Source organism: Ascaphus truei, chromosome 2 (assembly GCF_040206685.1).
Source record: "Ascaphus truei isolate aAscTru1 chromosome 2, aAscTru1.hap1, whole genome shotgun sequence".
NCBI classification, from domain to species: Eukaryota; Metazoa; Chordata; class Amphibia; order Anura; family Ascaphidae; genus Ascaphus; species Ascaphus truei.
Genome location: NC_134484.1, coordinates 365,370,182 through 365,389,897, shown reverse-complemented (window position 1 = coordinate 365,389,897; position 19,716 = coordinate 365,370,182). Strand labels below are relative to the sequence as shown.

General features: G+C 47.5%; 1 protein-coding gene across 4 annotated transcripts in view; it reads left to right on the top strand.

The window, feature by feature from the left end:
* The window catches only part of NEK10 (NIMA related kinase 10), a 380,936-nt gene that overhangs the window by 331,648 nt on the left and 29,572 nt on the right, over positions 1–19,716 (top strand). For 3 of the 4 annotated variants that reach the window (XM_075586978.1, XM_075586979.1, XM_075586981.1), the window contains 2 exons: positions 4,241–4,278; positions 4,371–4,511. In XM_075586978.1, the coding sequence (XP_075443093.1) occupies positions 4,241–4,278; positions 4,371–4,511 (179 nt within the window). The remainder of the gene's footprint in view (positions 1–4,240; positions 4,279–4,370; positions 4,512–19,716) is intronic. The other variant, XM_075586980.1, reaches the window with a different exon arrangement.

The following is a 19,716-nucleotide window of genomic DNA, read 5'->3' as shown; positions in this document are numbered from 1 at the left end:
GTGGTAGGGGTGAGGAGCTTGTTTAGATAGGCGGGTAGCTTGCCGAGAAAGTATTTGAAGGCAAGACAGGAAAGATGAACCTTGCGCCTAGACTCAAGTGATGACCAATCTAGTTCTTTGAGCATTTCTCTGTGGTGTGTGTTGTGGTTGCATTGGAGGACAAAATGGCATATTGAATTGTAGAGGGTATCAAGTTTGCTAAGGTGAGTTTGGTGTACCGAGCCATATACTATGTCCCCATAGTCGATAATTGGCATTAGCATCTGCTGTGCGATACGCTTTCTGACCAGCAAACTTAGGGAGGATTTGTTCCTATAAAGTACACCTAGTTTGGCATAGGTGTTGGTTTCAGGGTATCAATGTGCATCCCAAATGTTAAATGAGAGTCAACCCATATGCCCAAGTATTTAAAACTAGTAACGGGCTAGGATGGCCTGTCCCAAATACCATTGTTACAGTCTTGTCAGTGTTTAAAAACAGCTTGTTTTGGGAAAGCCAATTTTCAAGTCTCAAAAAGTCAGATTGAAGTACGTGTCCAAGGTTGGAGAGGCTAGGGCTGTGTGCATATATGATTGTGTCATCTGCATACATGTGTATTGAAGTTCCCTTACAAGCTGTAGGAAGATTAATGATAAGAGAACACTGAGAAGAGTAAGGGCCCCAGAACAGAGCCTTGCATGACATTGAAGGTGATATCCAAGGGGTTGTGAAGTTAGAGCCTAATATAGACACATGTTGGGATCTACCTGATAGGTAGGAATGGAACCAGTTTAAAGCATGCTTCCCTATTCCTGAGCACTGGAGTTTGTTTAGCAAGATAACATGTTCAACAATATTAAAAGCCTTTGCAATATCTAGAAATATTGCACCAGTAAGTTGTCCCAGTTCCATTGCACACTAGATCTCATTGCAAACTTTTAGGAGGTAGTTACTGTGGAGTGTTTGGGGCGAAAGCCAAATTGGAATTGGCTAGGGAAATTTGTCTTGTTACTGTATAGTAATCCCTTAATTGGGAACATATTTATCCATGTCTTTGTGTACTATTAGGAGAAGAGTGATTGGCCTGTAGTTTGGGACAGAGTTTTTGTCCACACTTTTGAAGATTGGGACAACGCTGACAGTTTTCCATATCTTTGGGATATGGCCTGCAGACAGAATAGAGTTGACTGGGGAAGCAATCGATTTGACAATGGCTAGGGCACCAAGTCTTAAGAGCTTAGATTGCAGTAAGTCAGGTCCACATTGGCTGCTTAGTTTTAATTTGAGGAGCACTTGTGTAATCTCTTCAGCTACTGGGACAAATTGAAAATTGTGAACAGTGTTGGGAGAGGGTGGGGCTATAGGGGTACTCTCAGAATGAGGTTCATGTTTGTGGCTTAGGTTGTATTTTGCTAATATGTTAGTAGCACACCCCACAAAGTATTAATTGAATGCATTTGCAATGTCAGTGGGGTTTGTCAGAGTAAGTTTCTCATTAATGGTTTTCAGAAAAAAGAGAGCAAAACAGTACACTGCCAGGGAGCCAGGTGGTGTAAATATAAAAGATCTATTTATTCAGCAACACTTCACAAAAACATACCCCCAAGTTGTGAGAAAGTACCTCCTACGCGTTTCGGACCATGGGAGTCCTTTATCAAGGAGTATGGGGGATAAGAAGAAGGGAACCCCTTTAAATACACCCTATCCTTAACAAATCACCAATCCAAAATTTGAAAATTGGCGCCAAAACCGGGTGCGCGCCGGTGTGACGTCATGCGTGTGAGCCCCCTGTGTTGCGTCCCAGAATTCACTGGATCACGCAACCCCAGGCCACACCTCCTCATGACCGCCAAGTCGGCACACCCACCACAGTGATGGCTACAAGGTAGGAGGAGGGTGTCTCCACCCTTAGGGGAGGGCCTGGGGTTGCGTGATCCAGTGAATTCTGGGATGCAACACAGGGGGCTCACACGCATGACGTCATACCGGCGCGCACCCGGTTTTGGCACCAATTTTCAAATTTTGGATTGGTGATTTGTTAAGGATAGGGTGTATTTAAAGGGGTTCCCTTCTTCTTATCCCCCATACTCCTTGATAAAGGACCCCCATGGTCCGAAACGCGTAGGAGGTACTTTCTCACCCCTTGGGGGTATGTTTTTGTGAAGTGTTGCTGAATAAACAGATCTTTTATATTTCCACCACCTGGCTCCCTGGCAGTGCACTGTTTTGCTCTCTTTTTTCTGATTGGACTACTATCTACAGATTTGCATGCCCTCTGGATGGACTATGCCGGAATCTTACAGATAGATGGAGTGGGTAAGAGTTTAATATGCATTATTTGTGATTATTATAGATTAGTACCAGCAATAGCACTGTCTTGTCTCCAATGAGGGGTCACTAGAATGCCTTAGGGTACAATAGTTGGTCCCCTTCAGGAGATAGGTGACCCACATATCACATCTCATAGTGTACCCACTCCGTTATTGATTCTGTCCATCAGTCCTGTTTTATTACTACAGACATATATTGTGGAATTTCCACTGACGTTGGAGCACCCATTCCACCCTATACCCCTATTCATTAATGATATTACATGGTTGTTGATGGCTGGAAGACTGGAATATATTGTTGATAACCTTCCAGAAGTTTGCTGGATTTGATGTATTCTGGCAAAGATTGTCAGAGTAATATTGTGCTTTTACATGTCTTGTTTGCCTTGTGCACATATGCCACAGGCATCTGTAGTTATTAAGATCCTTGGTAGTGCCAGTTACTTTGTAGCTTTTCCTCAAGGCATCCCTAAGATGGTAGAGCTATAAGGTTGTTATCCATGGAAGGTGCCCCCCCGTACTCTTATTCTGCATAGTGGAGCATGGGTATCACAGGGTTTTAAGAACTCGGATTGGAAATAGTTGAGTGCAGACTCGGAGTCGGGAATTCACTTGATTCTGTACCACAGGCAGCTGGTAAGGTCAGCCAGAAACTATTATGGGTTACAGTTTCTAAATGTTCTAATGAGGAGAACTTTATGGCTTGATTTGGGTGGTTTGATTTTCCTTACACAGTACACTATTGCATGGTCACTGAAAATGTCAGGAAGGATGCCAGAGGATTGGATTCTGCTGTGATTAGAGGAGAGAATCCAGTCTAGCAAGGAATGGTTATGAGATTTCAGATTTGTCCGTGTGGGTTGGGAAATGAGTTGCGTTAGGCTAAGTGACTTGAGTTGTATCTGGATTTTTTTGTTTTTAGGGTTGAGCTAATTGTAGTTGAAATCCCCAAGAATTAGCAGCTCACTCTTCTCATTCAAAGAAGAACTAGAGCCAAGAAACTGGGCAATATTATTCAGGGACTGTAGAGGGGCATTAGGGGGGTGGTAGATGCCAGCAATCAGGACAGGCTTAGAAACGGGAAGGCAGATTTTGCCAATTAGCATTTCAAAAGAGGGTGTGCTTGGGGGGCAATTTAACAGCGTAAATTGTAAGGGTCTGCAATATAAAATAACACCCCTTCTCCTCTCTATGATTTATCTTTCCTAGAAATGGAATATCCCATAATGGAGATATTTGCATCGAGAGTTTTAGGGGTTAGCCATGTTTCTGTGAGAACGTTGGATTTGGGTTTATGCATAAGGCACCATGCCCTTAGTTCATCCAGTTTGGGGAGCAGATTCCGGATATTTATATGGACGACCGATTGACCGTTTTGGAATTTGAAGGGGGTATTCTCAGTTGTATGGGACAGAGTTGAAAAGGGAGCGCCTGGGTTAAGTTCAATATCACCTGCTAAAGAGAGTAACAGTATGAGTAGAAATTTGAGTAGTTGTTTGCAGGCTGTAAATTTGTGATATTTGCCATTAGAATGAGCGGTGGTTGGTGTACTGGTTTTCAAAGTTCTCCACCAACATTAAGTAGATAATGAAAAAAGTAGTACTCCAGTCATTTTTCAGCGGAATGTGTTTTATGCAAACCCCAACATTTTGGTTCAACTTAGTGGACATTTCTCATCTTGTTATTTATTTCCAGCAAAATGATAATGTACGGTATTTAAACTAGCACCCAACAATGAGGTTGTATGTGCCTTAATACTTTTCAATTTTGCTTACTATAATGTTTATGGTAAAAATGAACTTTAAAGTAATTATCTCTATGACTTAATTGTTAATGGAAATGGTTAAAAAAGATGACTGTTTTACTGTGTAGAATTGTAAAAGTAATTAATTGAATTATTCTGAAAACTTCGTATGTTTTATACTTTATAGGGAGCGTACTGGAAGCACAGGTTGTAAACCAAGACCAGGTACTTTATTGCTTTCAACAGATAGTGTTTTGAAACCTAGCCGTATCCAGGTTAATAACATACAATGCTATCTTTTCCTTTTATTTCTTCAGCTATGCTGCCTTTTGACCTTCTTCTGAAATCTCCTTCGCTGGTGTTCAGGGCTCAAACTATGAAACTATCAGCTTCCTTAGGGACAGGGTGGCATTCCCACAGCCTTCCTACTGTGGTTCTTCATAGTCTGAAAGATTCTGGTATTTCCTTTCAGTGGAACTATTCATTTTCCTTTTTTCCCATTTAATAAGTATTCATAGGTGAAACTAATTGCAGGAAAATAGAAGCATGCTTTGTAAGCTATTTACCAAATTATTTTACTCACATTGCTGTAAGGCACATTTTATGGTTGATGACGTCAACAGTGCGTCAGTAGTGCACCTCAGTACTCTGATACTTACTTGATTTAAACACTCTAAGAATCAGTTAAACTAAGATGTGGGCTGAATCAGGAACCCACTAGCAACAGTTAGGACTCAGCAATATCACATGCCATCTCAGTAGTATGACTGCAGACTCTGTTTAAATCACAGCTGAAGTAAGTGATTTACAGCCACTGCATAGGTCATAGAATAGCCTTGCAATGTAGTTAACCTAACATTATAAGGTTCAGATATGTTTGGTCTTCACTAGTCCACTATTGGGATCTATTAGCTCTCCAAAACACTTACATTCTTTACTTCTGCCAGATTAATTAAGAAATCAATAATATGAAGTGGGTTGACAGCTATTAGCATTATTAGTGAGTTTATATTATGCTACATTTGTTCTGTAAATATTTACTGCAGTTTGTCAGCAAAAGTGCTCACTCCTAGGGAAAAAGACAGGTTTACTAAACTTAGGGAATTATATCTTTAATTCCATGATTTTCTACCTTTTTGGAGTATTAATAATCTGTATATAAACAAATGAGCATGATACAGACCATAATTAGTCCCTGTCAATCTAGGGGAACCAGGGTATCTAGGTAATAATCTACCATCATGTATAACCATACTGAGATATACTGGGATCTGCAAACCCGGCGCTTCTTAGTTATACTGTGCATCACTGAACTATAGCTGTACAAAGCTATGCATAGGACTGGCACATAAACATGACCATTTTTTTCTAATTAAGGAACATAATACTGTAGTGGTTATTTGTCTTGGTGCAAGTAACCCTACATGGTACACCACTAGGATTTAAGTGTGTTCCTCATTTTTTGTTCTGTGATTTTTTGGTTATACTGAGCACCTAAGCGCAAATTGAGGTTTTAATTTAGTTAGTTCTCTTTCTCCATTTCAAATTAAATAAAATTTATTTGTTTTCATTTAACAGAGGATGAGTGCATCATCAGGGATTCTTTCTCTCTGTTCATATCTTAATATATAAAATCGAATGGTTAGTGAGGTTAGTGCTATCTGCGGTGAATCTGATTGGTCCGTGACTCATTGGCCAAGAGGTACGTCCCACTGTGACATCACCTCCTTCACTCTCACACACTTGCAGTCACACCACACGCCCAGAACCTCTGAGGACTCCTTGGTACACAGTCACCCCCTCACACTCACACACTCAGTGTCACACTCAACACTACACACACTCACACTCAACCCTGTACACACACACACACACACACTGTCACCCCTGTGTACACACACATTCACAGTCACCCCTGTGAAACAACAACCTGTACACACACACACACACACACACACACACACACACACACACTCTCAGCCCTGGTCACCCCTGTGTACACACACACACCCCCTATGCTCACCTCTCCCGGCGCTCCCGCTCCCCTCATCTTCATCCCCGGCGGGGGAACAGGCAGCGGACCTCGCGGCGCCTCATCTCCATCCCCGCGCAGCGGACCCCCTTCCTCCCTCGCGATGCGCCTAAGATGGCGGCGGCGCCGAGTGAGAAGATGTCCCTGTGCACACGCGCGCACATTACACCCCCTCTGCTCACCTCTCCCGGCGCTCCCGCTCCCCTCATCTCCATCCCCGGCGGGGGAACAGGCAGCGGACCTCGCGGCGCCTGATCTCCATCCCCGGCGGGGGAACAGGCAGCGGACCCCCTTCCTCCCTCGCGATGCGCCTAAGATGGCGGTGCCTTTCACGCCCCCCCCTGCCTTTCACACACCCCCCCTGCCTTTCACGCCACCCCCTGCCTTTCACGCCACCCCCCTGCCTTTCACGCCACCCCCCTGCCTTTCACACCCCCCCTCACGGCCTCCGGGCAACGCCGGGTATATCAGCTAGTATATATATATATTAGCCGTTCTTCCCAGGTAGCACCCCTCCAATTATTAATCTAAAGCTGATCAGGGATCATCTCCCCCTTTCTGTGATACATTTTATGGTTGCACTGAATGTAAAAAAAAAACATCTCAGAGGCTTATGTACCATAATTAATTTGAAAGAAAAAGATTGGATGAGCCTATTCTTAGGGTGACCAGATTTTGAAAATGAAAAACCGGGACATTTTTTTTTACATATCAGTTTATTTATTGTAGTACACTTATACTTTATTACCATTAGTCCTTGTTACGTGTGTGTGTGTGTGTGTGTGTGTGTGTGTGTGTTGACCTCACTAAATCGAACAAAAAAAAACCCAAATGTGAATGATTCTGAACCCCTTAACCAGTGTCAGGATGCCCCCTCTTCACAATTACTAAAGCAGCAATCCCGCCTGGGATCTTACCTGATCCGCAGTCCCTCAAGGTATTATACAGAGGGGAGGTATTCCCTACCTGTCTTCCGAGGTCTCCCGTGTGAAACTTGAGTCAGATCTGGAAGAAAGAAGGGTAGGTTAATTCGGTGTAGGTATACGGCAGTTAAGATAAGACAGGGAGGGTGAGAGAGACAGAGAGAGAGAGAGACAGAGAGAGAGACAGAGAGAGAGACAGAGACAGAGAGAGAGACAGAGACAGAGAGAGAGACAGAGACAGAGAGAGAGACAGAGACAGAGAGAGAGACAGACAGAGAGAGAGAGAGACAGAGAGAGAGGGAGAGAGAGACAGAGAGAGAGAGACACAGAGAGAGAGAGAGAGAGAGACAGAGAGAAAGAGAGGATGAGAGAGAGAGCGGGTGAGAGAGAGGGTGAGAGAGAGGGTGAGAGAGAGAGAGTGAGAGAGAGAGGGTGAGAAAGAGAGGGTGAGAGAGAGAGGGTGAGAGAGAGAGGGTGAGAGAGAGACAGACAGAGAGAGGGTGAGAGAGAGACAGACAGAGAGAGGGTGAGAAAGACAGACAGAGAGAGGGTAAGAGAGATAGACAGAGAGAAAGTGAGAGACAGACAGAGAGAGGGGGAGAGGGAGAGAGGGAGAGAGGGAGAGAGGGGGGAGGGAGAGAGGGACAGGGAGAGAGGGGGAGACGGGGAGGGAGAGAGGGCAAGACGAGAGGGGGAGACGGGGAGGTAGAGAGGGGGAGACGGGGAGGGAGAGACGGGGAGGGGGAGAGGGGGAGACGAGAGGGGGAGACGGGGAGGGAGAGAGGGGGAGGGAGAGAGGGGGAGACGGGGAGGGGGAGACGGGGAGGGAGAGAGGGGGAGGGAGAGAGGGGGAGGGAGAGAGGGAGAGGGAGAGAGGGGGAGACAGGGAGAGGGAGTGAGGGAGACACATACAGGTACACACACACAGGTACACACACACAGGTACACTGGTACACACACACACAGTGGAGTACAGACAGAGGCAGCCACGAGCAGGTGGCTCCCCGCCACCCCCTGCACCCACCCCCACGCCCATCTCCCGCACCAAGGGGGGGGGGTGGATAGGAGCGCTGGGATGCAAAGGTACAAACTGCTGCCCCCCCCCCTCACACACACTGGTACACACACACTGGTACACACACACACACACACACGTACACACACACACACACACACACACACACACACACACACACACACACACACACACACACACACTGGTACACACACACACAGTGGAGTACAGACAGAGGCAGCCACGAGCAGGTGGCTCCCCGCCTCCCCCTGTACACACCCCCACGCCCATCTCCCGCACCAAGGGGGGGGGTGGATAGGAACGCCGGGATGCAAAGGTACAAACTGCCGCCCCCCCCCCTCCCCCGGCGGGCAGCCACGGGTTCCCGGGCAGAATGGGGGGACACCGCGCCGCCACCACTGCCCGCCCCCGCGCCCATCTCCCGCACCAAGGGGGCCGTAGGGGAGAGAGCGCCAGGACAGGAGGCAACGGACCCCCAGGCACGCTGGTTCTGCCCCACTCGGCCCGCCCCAAGCCCTGCCCCCCTCTAGGCAACCTGGTCCTGCCCCCCGCCCCCAGGCACCCTGGCCCTGCCCCCCCCACTGCACCCTTCCTTCCATCCATTCCCACATGCCGGGCCTTGGTGAAGGATGATGCCGGGGGCGGGGCTTAATGCCGGGACGCAGGGGATTGGCCAATAAGGTAGGAAACTGCTGGGGGGGGAAAGAGGGGGAGGCGGGACGCATCCAATCAGCAAGACCCATTTTCCACATAACACAAGCCCAACCCCTGGTATTAAAAAAAAAAAATACTTACCAGCCGGGCTGCTGCAGTTTCCTCCTCCGCGCCGCTGCAGACTCGCGCACAGCGCACCGCAGCTAATTACTCGCGCACTGCCGGCGACAAAAAAAAAAAAAACGGGGACACATTGAGGAAAACCCGGGACATTGCCGGGACACACAGGAAACCGGGACAGCTCTCGAAAAACCGGGACTGTCCCGGCAAAAGGGGGACGGGTGGTCATCCTACCTATTCTGCATAGCCCATCTAGCAAAAGGAATATATATTTGCAATAAATTCAAGATTTTATAACAGGATCAAATACTATAACCTTGAGGGGCAACATATCAACATATTTAGTACATTCCTGAAGGATGGCAAGTAGTATATTTTTAAGGTCATATTTAAGAAGCAATCCTAAGCGATAAAACTTTGGAGCGTCATAAGGTATCTTACTTTGCACCACTTTGCAAATATGGCCATTTGTCAGTTAGAAATATACTGTACATTGGAGTTTCAGTACAATTATTCTGTGACATAACACTTTCTATACCATATATTACATATTTTGAACACTTTAAGATAAAAAATCTATGAACCTTTCAAGTTTAGACCTCAAAGACTATCTGCAAACTTCTCAAAAAATAATACTAATGCAGAATTTACAGCATTCTATAGTGAACAGTATAAGATTCATATCCAAACGAAGAAGTTATGTTTCAGAGATTTAGAAGTTACTGTACAGTGTTCAGGGCTGAGTTTGTGTTACGCCGATGCTCGCCACAAACCGGGACCGGACCGCGGGGCTGAGGTGGGGTTATATAATCACCGACCTGAGTCCACGCAGACTGATCCGGAGTGCGCAGTTCGTAGTCGTACATCGCAGGGTCAGGATTGGAGAAGGCAGCATCGTCGTTATGGAAGCAGGAGTTCGGCAACAGGTAGTCAGGATTTCCCCGCTTCAGCTTAGGAGCATGAGCGCGGGGGTGGCTTCTGCGCGAGGAGCGGCCTCGGCCCATGACGCCGATCTCAGCAGGAGGAGACAGCAGGCTGGCCGAAGTTCACCGCAGGGCAGCGTCGGGTAGAACCAACGCTTCAGCGCAGAAGTCCAAGGCAGGTCACTGCAAGAGGATCGCAGCAAGCCGCAGGAAAGGAAGGGTAGCCACTGCTAGGAGGGAATGCAGCAGGTACCGGTGCTGGCAACACGCTTCAGCACAGACGTCCCGGGTAGGCCACTGCAGGAGAATAGCAGCAGGCCAGTGCTGGCATCAACGCTTCAGCACAGACGTCCAGGGCAGGCCACTGCAAGGAGATAGCAGCAGGCCGCAGGAAAGGAAGGGTAGCCACTGCTAGGAGGGAATGCAGCAGTACCAGTGCTGGCATCAACGCTTCAGCACAGACGTCCAGGATAGGCCACTACAGGAGAATAGCGGCAGGCCACAGGACAGGAAGGGTAGCTACTGCTAGGAGGGAATGCAGCAGTACCAGTGCTGGCATCAACGCTTCAGCACAGACGTCCAGGGTAGGCCACTGCAAGGAGATAGCAGCAGGCCAGTGCTGGCAACAACGCTTCAGCACAGACGTCCAGGACCAGGCCTCTGGATACTCAGGAACTTGGAAGGTAAGAACGCTAGGAGAGAGGCCTGGGGTGGTTTGTGGCAGAGACAGTAACATAGAGGTAGGAATAGTTATGCTCGGCGCTGGTTCAGAGCCAACGCCTAGAATATAAAGGGCGGAGATCCAATCACAGGAGGAGGGTGTGTGAGAATTCCTCCAATGAAGTAGCACAGGGCAGAAGCTGCAATGAGAGGCAGCACCTGTGCCATAGATTGCCAGAGGAAGCCTGCAACTGCACAGGTCTGCAAGGCAAAAGTCAAAGCCAGTAGTGGATTCCTTACAGTACCCCCCCTTCAGGTGAGACCTCCGGACGAACAAGATCCATCACAGATTTGGGGGACATGGAATTGTTCCTAAACCTCCTTAGGCGAGAGGTGGCGTTGAAAGCCCATAGTTTGTTGGGATTCCTTACAGTACCCCCACCACTGGGTGAAAAGCCTGGGTGAACAGGACCATTCATAGGTCTGGGAGACATTGAGTTGTTCCTGAAGTGTCTCCGGCGAGAATTAGGTCCACAATCCAGATGTACATTGGCGAGTGCCATGAAAGACAGCGGTGGTACTGCAGTTCTTGGTACATGGACAATGGGACCTGAGGGCTCCGGAATGGGAACATCGGAAGGACGGTAGCCAGGTGTCCGGTGCATAGTAATAGTCCAAGAGTACGGGACACAGGACACAGATTGTCGGACAAAAATGGCAGAGGGACCTTCAGAGAAGGCAATGTCTTTGGTGAAATCAGCACGGAGGAAGTTGCGAGAGTCTTTAGCTTCCAAGGAATTCCGGGTGGTGGTTAGCAAGGGAATGGGGCGGGAGGGTTCACTACACACTATTGCAGCGGTGCTTTTGATACCAAGCAGGGTTGCTATCCCAAGCAATTTGCGAGAGTCTGTAGCAGTGTGTATGCAACTCATGGTACTGGCAGTTGAAGAAGGATCCGCTTCCTTTGGTTTGTGATCTTTAGAGAGAATCAAATCCGAAATTGTGGCCTTGGCGAAGGACATAATAAGCATGTCTATACCCATAGTGGACCCATAGAGAACAGGAACGGACGCTTCAGGTAAAGCGACGAGGTCCAGTAAGGGTGTCTTCGTCTTAGGGAGAGGCCAATTGCCATACAGATTGGGCACTTTGGGCACCGCACAGAGACCTGCGAGTAAGGAGTCTGTTTGAAAGGTGAGAAAACAGATTTTATCCAAAAAACAAGGCAGGCGGTTAAGCGGTGCATCAACCTTAGGGAAAAAAGTCTTGGGGTTAAAGCTGGGTGCCTCCAACACAGAGAAAGAAGACAGAGAACTAGAGCTTGGCTTCGGAGTGGAGGTCCCAGGTACCCAGGTCTCACATGATACTGTGGGAGAAGCAATGCAAATTGTTACTGTTTTAAACATAGGGTCTTTAACATCGGTAGCTCCAGGCACCTTTTTGAGAGGTAACCCTAGTTTTGGGACAGGACAGTCAATAGCAAGTACCCCAAGTATTGTGGAAGACACAGAGAAAAATAAGTCCATTTTAAAGACGGGATCTTCTGAAAAAAGGGAACGTTCCAAATGCGATACCCCTGAGTTCGTGGTAGTAGACATAGTCAGTAGTGGATACCCCGAATACTGTGGGCGAATCAGCGTGAAACAGTATTATTACAGGAATGGGCATCCCAGACTTAAAGTCATTTTTAATCATCCCGGAGGCTGTGGCATGATCCGTGAGAGAAACTGGGGTAAACTCTCCAACAGACACAAGGGACATCTTGCTTGTTACAGAATTGGGTCCCTGAGAATCCCTAGTGAGGGCATCAGACTCCATGGGAGACTTAGTGACAGGGGTTTTGGAACTGATTAAAGGAATGGCAGGTATCACAGATTTACTAGGAGAAATACCTTGCAAAACAGAAATTTTAGTAAAGGTGATAGGCATCACAGATAGGGCAGACAGAAGTAAGCTAGGCAAGGTTGCTTCTATAACAGAAGATTTGGCAGCGGCAAAGCTTAACTCAGCGGCTGCTGGAGAACTTTTAACTACAGTGAGAAGGGACTGCAGTTTTACAAAGTCAGGGATAAAGGGAGTCTCAAACTTGAAAGCCTGATCATTCAAAAAGAAGGGCCCTAACTTTAATGGTACTGAGGGAGCAACAGCAGATACGCTGATCTCAGAAGGGGTCACTTGGAAAGGAGAATAATATGTACTGTTCGCTTTAAACCCTAGGATTTGGGAAAAGGAGAACTCAGACAGTGCAAGTGGGGCAACCACGACTGTGCTGGCCTCTGAAGTGGGTATTTGGGAAAGAGTGTCTGGGACTTCAGAAACGACAACAGATTCCACGAAAAGGGGTCTATGCTCAGAAGCAGGGGTCTCAGCTCTCTGAGTGGCAGACGGGGTGAGTGAAATACCTAGGAGTAGGGATTCTGCGAACAGGTTTAGAGAAACAAACGGCTCCAGAATACTTTTTACTGGAGCCAGTATTATTGCCGAAAGTTCAGGGGGCATAGCCCCGAGAATTTTAGCCGAGTCAGAGGACAAAAGGGGTTGATCCTCTGAGGCTAAGGAGGTGTCCCTGACTGACGAACTAAAGGGATCTACCAAGGAAGGTTCACAGGGCTGACCTGCAGGGGTTAACATAGGAAAAACCCCAAGGGTTAAATTACTCTGTACCTGAGAATCAGAGAAATAGAAGCTAGTCTCCGAGAGTGGGGTCATAGGGGGTTCTGCCTCTTGCCCTAGGAACCTATCATTAGACTGCGGAATACTAGGGTTAGCAGTAGGAACCTCACAGAGCAGACTAGCAGGGGTTAATACAGAAAAAACCTCGGAAACAGAGCTTAGAATTTTTGGTTTAGGAAAAGAGGGCAAACAGGATTCATTCTCTGGTGCTAGGGAAGACACACTGACCTGGGTACTGCAGGGATTTACAGTGGGGAACGCATAAGCCTGACTAGCAGGGGTTAAGACCGAAATAACCTCAGGGACAGAACTTAGGGAGGTTAACTCAGGATTAGGGAGCGTGGCAGCTTCTTCCTTAGCGGGCAGCGACAGAGAAATGGTTTGACCATTCTTAGGAGAGAGAGGTAACCCCACAGGTTTAGTAACAGGACTGGTAGCACAGAGAATCTGCCAAGCAGCAGCATAGCTGGCAAGGAGGGGATCCTGTTCTATTATGTGAGTGTCTAGTGTTGAGGAAAATACATGGAGTGTATCTTGAGACTGAGCCAACATGAGGAGGGCGCTCTGTTCTACTAGATGAATGTCCAGTGATGAGGCCAGGGCATAGATTGCCTCTTGGGCGTCGGCCAGTTCCATAGGGTTCACATTATCCCAGGTTAAAGGGGAATCAGGGGAGCGAATACATTCGGCTAGAGACTGTTTTAAGTTCAGGATACAGTAAGCCTTAATAAAGAGATCACAACGGCAATGTCTTTGCAAAGGGGTTAAACCTTCATAGGTAAACATTTCATCCATCAGGGGTATTACTTCACACAAATACTGGCCTTCATAGTGGGACTGATACGCAGGACGGGACATAACTTCAGTTGGAAAATTGCCATCCCCCGCCACGGCGCGGTCCGGTTTTAACGGGCCGAGCATACTGTTACGCCGATGCTCGCCACAAACCGGGACCGGACCGCGGGGCTGAGGTGGGGTTATATAATCACCGACCTGAGTCCACGCAGACTGATCCGGAGTGCGCAGTTCGTAGTCGTACATCGCAGGGTCAGGATTGGAGAAGGCAGCATCGTCGTTATGGAAGCAGGAGTTCGGCAACAGGTAGTCAGGATTTCCCCGCTTCAGCTTAGGAGCGTGAGCGCGGGGGTGGCTTCTGCGCGAGGAGCGGCCTCGGCCCATGACGCCGATCTCAGCAGGAGGAGACAGCAGGCTGGCCGAAGTTCACCGCAGGGCAGCGTCGGGTAGAACCAACGCTTCAGCGCAGAAGTCCAAGGCAGGTCACTGCAAGAGGATCGCAGCAAGCCGCAGGAAAGGAAGGGTAGCCACTGCTAGGAGGGAATGCAGCAGGTACCGGTGCTGGCAACACGCTTCAGCACAGACGTCCCGGGTAGGCCACTGCAGGAGAATAGCAGCAGGCCAGTGCTGGCATCAACGCTTCAGCACAGACGTCCAGGGCAGGCCACTGCAAGGAGATAGCAGCAGGCCGCAGGAAAGGAAGGGTAGCCACTGCTAGGAGGGAATGCAGCAGTACCAGTGCTGGCATCAACGCTTCAGCACAGACGTCCAGGATAGGCCACTACAGGAGAATAGCGGCAGGCCACAGGACAGGAAGGGTAGCTACTGCTAGGAGGGAATGCAGCAGTACCAGTGCTGGCATCAACGCTTCAGCACAGACGTCCAGGGTAGGCCACTGCAAGGAGATAGCAGCAGGCCAGTGCTGGCAACAACGCTTCAGCACAGACGTCCAGGACCAGGCCTCTGGATACTCAGGAACTTGGAAGGTAAGAACGCTAGGAGAGAGGCCTGGGGTGGTTTGTGGCAGAGACAGTAACATAGAGGTAGGAATAGTTATGCTCGGCGCTGGTTCAGAGCCAACGCCTAGAATATAAAGGGCGGAGATCCAATCACAGGAGGAGGGTGTGTGAGAATTCCTCCAATGAAGTAGCACAGGGCAGAAGCTGCAATGAGAGGCAGCACCTGTGCCATAGATTGCCAGAGGAAGCCTGCAACTGCACAGGTCTGCAAGGCAAAAAGTCAAAGCCAGTAGTGGATTCCTTACAGTTTGAAAGCAGTACTTTTCTGCCATTTATAAAATGCATATATGTATCTACAAAATATAGAAGGGATGGGGTTTTTTGCAATAATGCGATGTACAGCTTTGTGATCATAATGAAAAGATGATTTAAAAATACGTAGTGATGCTATTTTTTTCCCCTCCAAATCTTCATTGCTAACGTACACACAAACACACACACACACACACACACACACACACACACACACACACACACACACACACACACACACACACACACACACACACACACACACACACACACACACACACATCACACACACAAACAATACTCCCCTGCACATCACATCCCATCCCCCCTGCCCATCACATCGGCCTGCACATCACTCCCCCTGTACATAACACACACACAATAATCCCATGCATATCACATCCATCCCCCCTGCCCATCACATCCCCCTGCACATGACCCCCCCTGCACATCCTATCCCCCTTCCTACATATCACATCACCCCCTGCACATCACACACGCACACAGCCTGTCTCCGCCTTAGACATGATCCCCGGTGCTCCAATTCCTGGTGCCTGAATCCCAGCTCAGCATCTCTCTGGGACACGGAAAGGGAAACCTCCATCGGGGGTTCATGGGAAATGTCACATTAACCCTACACATCCTGGCTCCGCCTCTGGCTTACGTTAACCCGTCAGTATCCGGCTCCCAGCACGGATCACTGTGTTCACTCCTAATTAGGCATGTCACATGTATTCTGTGTGTGGGGTCTCCGCCACTGTATGATCCTGTATGGGTGGGCTTCATGTAACCCCTTGCGGGGGGGGGGGGTTAATGGGGGAATTTGATGAAAAAGCATTGGGCATCGTTGGGTTAACCAGAGGTGGTCAGCGGGAGGGAGTCCCCTTAAATTACCCCCATCCCTCTGTTACCCCTCCCTGCGTTCAGTGCAGTAAAGCTGTCCTCTCTGGGCTAGGGTGGTTTTAAACCCCACACATTGAAACTGGCCTTGACACACACACACAACCCCCCACCCGCACCCCACGATGGCTGACCCATGGTGTCGGATCCCCAGCAACCTGCTCTGGGTAAGTGTCACGGTAGACCAGAACTTTTAACATCAAAATACCCGGATCCTTTTGATTGAGCAAAGCAAGAGATAACATAAATTATGATTTATTTACAGAATGAACACACAGATACCCAGCAAGCTCTCAGAACCCCCCCCCCCAAATTACCACTATATATATATATATAACATATATATATATATATATAACAAAGAAGTCCAGAGCAACATCCAATGTGACAAAAATACACAGTGAAATACCTATATATCTCTTGAAAAAAAGGGTAATTTAGTTCACCTTTGGCCAGAGCGTATAAGCCTGTGAGCCCCTTTCAAGGCATGACCATAAAATTGCAGGTCCTAAACACTAACTGATTAAAATGCATATTTACCTCTATAATTAGGAGAAGGATAGTCCTAGCATTGAACCTGTCGCAACCAGCGGCATGAAAGGAAAACCTGCTTACTTGGACAGTGGGGAGGGGCGAGCTTTAAATCCTGGGTGGGTGGAGCCACTAACCTCCAAAACAGCTGAGACCAGCTGGACAAAGTAAACAAACACACAGATACCCAGCAAGCTTATACGCTTTGACCAAAGGGTTTACTAAATGACCTTTTTTTCAAGAGATATGTAGGTATTTCACTGTGTATTTTTTGTCACATTGGATGTTGCGCTGGACTTCTTTGTTTCTTGTTTTATACAATTAGCCATGCCCAGTAGCACTCCTTTTGACACATATACATACACACTATATATATATATATATATATATATATATATATATATATATATATATATATATATATATATATATATATATAACAAAAAGCAGCAGCCAGCACTCCAAGCAACAAATGTAAAGTCAAGGTGCATGCTCCATAGAAATCAATATAGAAACCCTGTCTTCCCATAAGAAAAGGCACAAAAGCAGCAACACTCAGATATAGCAAAAAGACATGTATTGTCACTGCTAATACATGTCTTTTTGCTATATCTGAGTGTTGCTGCTTTTGTGCCTTCTCTTATGGGAAGACAGGGTTTCTATATCTATCTATCTATCTATCTATCTATATATATATATATATATATATATATATATATATATATATATATATATATATATAAATATATATATATAAATATATATATACATATATATATATATAGTGCAGAATAAATGAGTTCTTCAGTATTAGGTGATACCTTTTTTATTGGACTAACAATTTGTCATAGGACAAGCTTTCGAGAGTTATCCTCTCTTCTTCAGGTCAAGCAATACTGATATACAAAGGATTCAATGGCTAAAACAGTGTAAAACAGAGTAGAGAGAGGAGAAAAAAAAACCAACAGATATTTACTGTAGCTAAAACTGTAGATAAAACCTCCCATTCTTGCATTCCGACAACCACCAAACCTCAAACAGAAATTAGTAAGCAGAAAACTTCACAACGATTTTAAAGACATGGATAATGGCACAAAACCGTGCAGCAACAAACGCTGCAAATTGTGCAAACATATTTGCCAAGATCCCACAGCCAGTCACAACCATAGAACATTCAATGTTAAAGGATCATACAGCTGCACATCCAGGAATATAGTGTATATGATTCATTGCAACAAATGTGACCAAGGTTGCTACATTGGGGAAACCAGCCAAAAACTACAAGGAAGAATGAATATGCACAGACACTCTATACTCCATCACGAAGAAGGAAATACTGCTCACCTGTGGGACATCACTTCTCACAACCAGATAATTCCATAAATGATCTAAAAATTAAAATCCTCAATGGAATGTTTAAAAGCACCCAAGAACGGAAAACATTTGAACTAAGAATGATGACTCTTTGACACCAAAACCAAAGGACTTAATGCGGACATGAGTTTTCTCACAACCTATCAAAATTGCTTGTAATTATCCTGCTTGCCTCTATTCTTATCCACACTTTCTCTCCCCCCCAGTATCCCTCCCCCTCCCCACCTTTCTTTGACACTGTCCCCTGGCTTCATACACTTTTAACACCCTACCTTATCTACAGTAAATATCTGTTTTTTTTTTCCTCTCTCTACACTGTTTTAGCCATTGAATCCATTGTATATCAGTATTGCCAGACCTGAAGAAGAGAGGATAACTCTCGAAAGCTTGTCCTATGACAAATTGTTAGTCCAATAAAAAAGGTATCACCTAATACTGAAGAACTCATTTATTCTGCACTATCGCAACTGGACTAACATGGCTATTTTCTGCTTTATATATATATATATATATATATATATATATATATATATATATATATATATATATATATACAGTGTTCGACAATTAATGATAACCACTCGCCCATGGCGAGTGGATTTAGGCCGCTGGCGAGCCGTTCTGCGGCTCTATGAATTCCCCTGCTCGCGCCAATGTTTTTTTGTTTTTTTAAGTAAATAATCCCAATCCCTGATTGGTGTGATGCGGGGAAGAGGGCCGGCTGGCAGCTCTGGGTCAGCCCTAACCCCCTGTGCCCCTGATCCCCGCTTGCTGCCTGGGACGGGAGGTAGGCTGGGGGGGTCCCGCGGCTGCTGCCCAGGCGCTTCCCCTCCGTCCCACGCTCTGGTAATGGGAGCAGGGAAGCAGGCTGGCAGCTTTGGCGGAAGCCTGCGCACGGGCAGGGGGGGGTGGGAGGTAGGCTGGGGGGGTCCCGCGGCTGCTGCTGCCCAGGCGCTTCCCCTCCGTCCCACGCTCTGGTAATGGGAGCGGGGAAGCAGGCTGGCAGCTCTGGCTGCAGCCTGCGCATGCGCACGGGGGGCAGGAGGTAGGGCAGGAGGTAGGCTGGGGGGGTCCCGCGGCTGCTGCCCAGGCGCTTCCCCTCCGTCCCATGCTCTGGTAATGGGAGCGGAGAAGCAGGCTGGCAGCTTTGGCGGAAGCCTGTGCACGCGCACGGGGGAGGGATGGGCGGGAGGTAGGCTGGGGGGGGTCCCACGGCTGCTGCTGCCCAGGCGCTTCCCCTCCATCCCACGCTCTGCTAATGTCAGCTCGACCTCCCGCCTGCTTGTCTGGTTGCCCAACCCCCTCCCCCCCCGATTGGCAGCCGACACCCTGCCTTGCTGCCCGACCCTCAGCTGGCATGTGGAGGACACGGCCTGGATGAACAGGTGGGCCACCTCCCTTCCAATGAATACCCACCCAGTGTGTGTGTATGTGTCTGTGAGTGTCTGTGTCTGTGAGTGTCTGTGTCTGTGTGTGTATCTGTGTGTGTGTCTGTGTGTGTATCTGAGTATGTGTGTGTCTGAGTATGTGTGTGTCTGAGTATGTGTCTGTGTGTCTGAGTGTGTGTATGTGTGTCTGAGTGTGTGTGTGTGTGTGTGTGTGTGTGTGTGTGTGTGTGTGTGTGTGTGTGTGTGTGTGTGTGTGTGTGTGTGTGTGTGTACGTTAGCAATGAAGATTTGGAGGAAAAAAATGAGCATGTGTGTGTCTGAGTGTGTGTGTGTGTGTGAGTCTGTGTGTGTGTGTTTCTGAGTATGTGTGTGTCTGTGTGTTG